Raw genomic sequence first — 3,471 nt, 5'->3', positions numbered from 1 at the left:
CTTTTGTTAAATTCAATATCTTTGAATCAACCGCCGGAAGCTTGAAAAATGGCTGACAAAGAAGGAGAAAAACATGTGGATGAAGGGAAAATCCCTCTTCTCACTCCCTACAAAATGGGTAAATTCGAGCTTTCTCACAGGTGGTTTATGTTCTTTTGTTGTCTGAATTCATTAAGCTGAAAATTACCTGATTCGTTTGTGTTGTGTTATGTAAATATATAGAGTTGTTTTGGCACCTCTAACAAGGCAAAGATCTTTCGGGAATGTCCCTCAGCCACATGCAATCTTATATTATTCACAAAGAACAACAAAAGAAGGCCTTCTTATTGCAGAAGCCACTGGTGTTTCCGACACTGCCCAAGGGTATGAAAATTGCAATATTTCCCTTTCTTGACAAATTATAAACTTAAAAATTACATGTTTGCCCATTGTGTCATCATATTATATTATGTCACCGGTTTTGATTCACGAGATTTCCTTTTTATTCATTTTTGAGATTATGTAATGTAACACATTCTAATTCTAATGATAGTCAAAACAAATTTCATAAAACTGTGTGCTCTGTTAAACTAAGTAACAAATTTTTCCAATTTAAAGTCAAAACGACGCTTTTGACGATTGTTCCATCATTATCACATATGGTTAAACGCAAGAAATAACAATTTTCACTTATTCTGTCCATTATTTTGCTTTGCAAGATTTCCTTATTTTGACATCATTGGAGGGTATTTAAGTAAACTGACTAATGGACAAACAATTAAAAGTTCATTGTTGATGATGGAGAAAATAGTTTTGTTGATAAACATATTTGTTTATGCTATTAAGGTATCCAGAAACACCTGGTATATGGACAAAAGAACAAGTAGAGGCATGGAAACCAATTGTGGATGCTGTTCATGAAAAAGGCGGAATCTTTTTCTGTCAAATTTGGCATGTCGGAAGGGTTTCAAATACGGGTATACTATCTGTCCTTCAATTTATGATTGGGTTAAATGTAAGAAAGTAGTCCAATTGATTTGTTGCTTTTTCCAGCAATCTAGTCTTCCTCAATATATATATATATATATATATATATATATATATATATATATATATATATATATATATATATATATATATATATATATATATATATATATATATATATATATATATATATATATATATAATTGCAATGGTCATTATGTCATCTTTCAACTCCATTTTAAATTCTCGATCTATTGAAAAGGTTTTCAACCAAATGGACAAGCCCCAATATCTTCCACAGAAAAAGAAATATTTCCTCAATTACGAAGCAATGGCATTGATGTTGCACAATTTTCACCTCCAAGGAAGCTGACTACAGAGGAGATTCCGCTTGTTGTTAATGATTTCAGAGTTGCTGCAAGAAATGCAATTGAAGCTGGTAAGATAATTACCTCTATATATAAAACACCTTTTTTTTTCATAATCCAAATACCACTTGTTCTTAAATGCTTATTTATGCTACAACTTTCACTTTTTTCCAAGTTACACAACAAAGTGGTTTTTTTAGACAAAATGTGCAGTGTGCAACCACATTTCATTCTAGAAACATAATATGCAACATCTTACCTATAACCTGTTTAATCTATTAAAATACAATGTTTTATAAATTGGTAAAAAAAAAAAAAAAGTATTGAAACCTGGTTGCATAAATTAGCAAAAAATTTGAAACATTTTTTGCATAAATTCGTCAAAAATGGTGTAACATTGTTAAAAGATGGTAAAACCCTATCAAAAACTGAAGATCGTAACTTACTTTTTTCTATAGGTTTTGACGGAATTGAGATCCACGGCGCTCATGGTTACTTGATAGAGCAATTCATGAAAGACCAAGTAAACGACAGGACCGACCAATACGGCGGCTCTTTACAAAACCGCTGCCGATTCGCTCTAGAAATCGTAGAGGCGGTCGTCAATGAGATCGGACCGGACCGAGTCGGTATCCGACTCTCCCCGTTCACGGAGTTCATGGGAGCCGGGGATTCAAATCCAAAAGCTTTAGGTCTTTACATGGTGGAATCTTTGAACAAATATCAGATTATATATTGTCATATGGTGGAACCAAGGTGGAAAGTGGAAGGCGAAAACGTAGAAAGTCCACATAGTCTTGAACCGATGAGGAAAGCGTTCAACGGGACGTTTATTTCGGCGGGCGGGTATGAGATGGAAGACGGGAATACGGCGGTGGCGGAGAATCGGACGGATCTTGTTGCTTATGGCCGTTTGTTTTTGGCAAATCCGGATCTGCCTAAACGATTTGAGATTAGGGCTCCGCTTAATAAGTACATCAGGGAGACATTTTATACTCATCATCCTGTTACTGGGTATACTGATTACCCGTTTCATGAAACTAAGGTATAAGAAAGGCGCGGAAGGCACAAGATTCTATTACTGTTATGAATTTGCTATTAATTATATGGAGAGAGGAAACATAAAAGATAATATACAATGTTACTAAAAATAAGGGCTAGCTTGTGTGAAATTATCATTGTTATTTTGAATGGTTATTTAGTTGGTGAACCGATGTAGTTAAGTAAACGAATATGTAATATGTCGGTGTAACTTTATCATTGTTATGGTATCAGTGGGAACTCCACCCTAGTTTTGTTCTAAGCAATGAAAGAAGGAATCGTTTGACAGGAGAAAAAACCACTAATCACCATTGATATTTCATTGCCCTATTTGTTAACCGCTATATAACATATTGGACAAAAGTTTGCTGGGGAAAACCTTCTTCATGATGGAAACTACAACGACTAGGTAAATGAGATCTCAAATCACTAAGGTGTTGTGTGCTTATTCAAAGCTAAAATGTCTGAAGTCTGCGGGCCACCTCTGCAACCATCTGTAGCAGAAGAGGGGGACCAAACGACTGCAACATGTAATAAAAAGTTTGTTTGTTTTTTAACCTCTGCAGACTGCTGCAATAAGTTAAAGTAAGGTGTGAAGAGGTTTGAAGCAGAGGGTCCAGCGTTGCGCCACGCAGCACATGCGCAACATTTTTTAAGTCGGAAGTCTTCTGAAAAACAAACAGTTGCAAAAAGTCAAGTGTTGCGCATGTGCCACGCGACGCAACAATAAATGGTTAGAATTATGTTTTTTTTAGAAAAAACAAACAACACCTAAGGAAATCACAAACTTTCATAACAAGTAACATCTTTACAATATCTTGACGGGGCTTAATAAATAATACAACATGGTAAGAACTTAAATACTCCAATTCCCACTCTCGGAACAACTTACCATCTTGTTAGCCAAGATGAACAACAACCTCAAATCGAAAGCATGTGATACACCGCCAGTGATGGTGCTACATTCCAGACCATATGCAAAAATGCCCCATGACAACCCACGAAGCCCAATTTTCATACGACAATAAGTAAGAAATGTGAACATGGTAAAAAAATGCAAAAGAAGATCGATGGAGCAGTCATTGTCAAAAGTTGG

The 3,471-nt window shown here is 35.4% G+C and overlaps 1 protein-coding gene across 1 annotated transcript; it reads left to right on the top strand.

Annotated features, from left to right (window-relative positions):
• On the top strand, positions 1 to 2,663 carry LOC145102362 (putative 12-oxophytodienoate reductase 11). Its single transcript, XM_079039750.1, has 5 exons — positions 1 to 140; positions 223 to 363; positions 826 to 956; positions 1,229 to 1,405; positions 1,793 to 2,663. Exons 1-5 carry the CDS (start codon positions 49 to 51, stop codon positions 2,383 to 2,385), a joined length of 1,134 nt encoding a protein of 377 aa, XP_078895876.1. The 5' UTR covers positions 1 to 48; the 3' UTR covers positions 2,386 to 2,663.
• The last annotated feature ends 808 nt before the right edge of the window (positions 2,664 to 3,471 follow it).

This window comes from Lactuca serriola, chromosome 4, assembly GCF_051521515.1.
Source record: "Lactuca serriola cultivar US96UC23 chromosome 4, Lser_US96UC23_V15, whole genome shotgun sequence".
Taxonomy (NCBI): Eukaryota; Viridiplantae; Streptophyta; class Magnoliopsida; order Asterales; family Asteraceae; genus Lactuca; species Lactuca serriola.
Note: the sequence above shows the minus strand (reverse complement) of the source record. Positions and strands in the feature narration are given on the sequence as shown.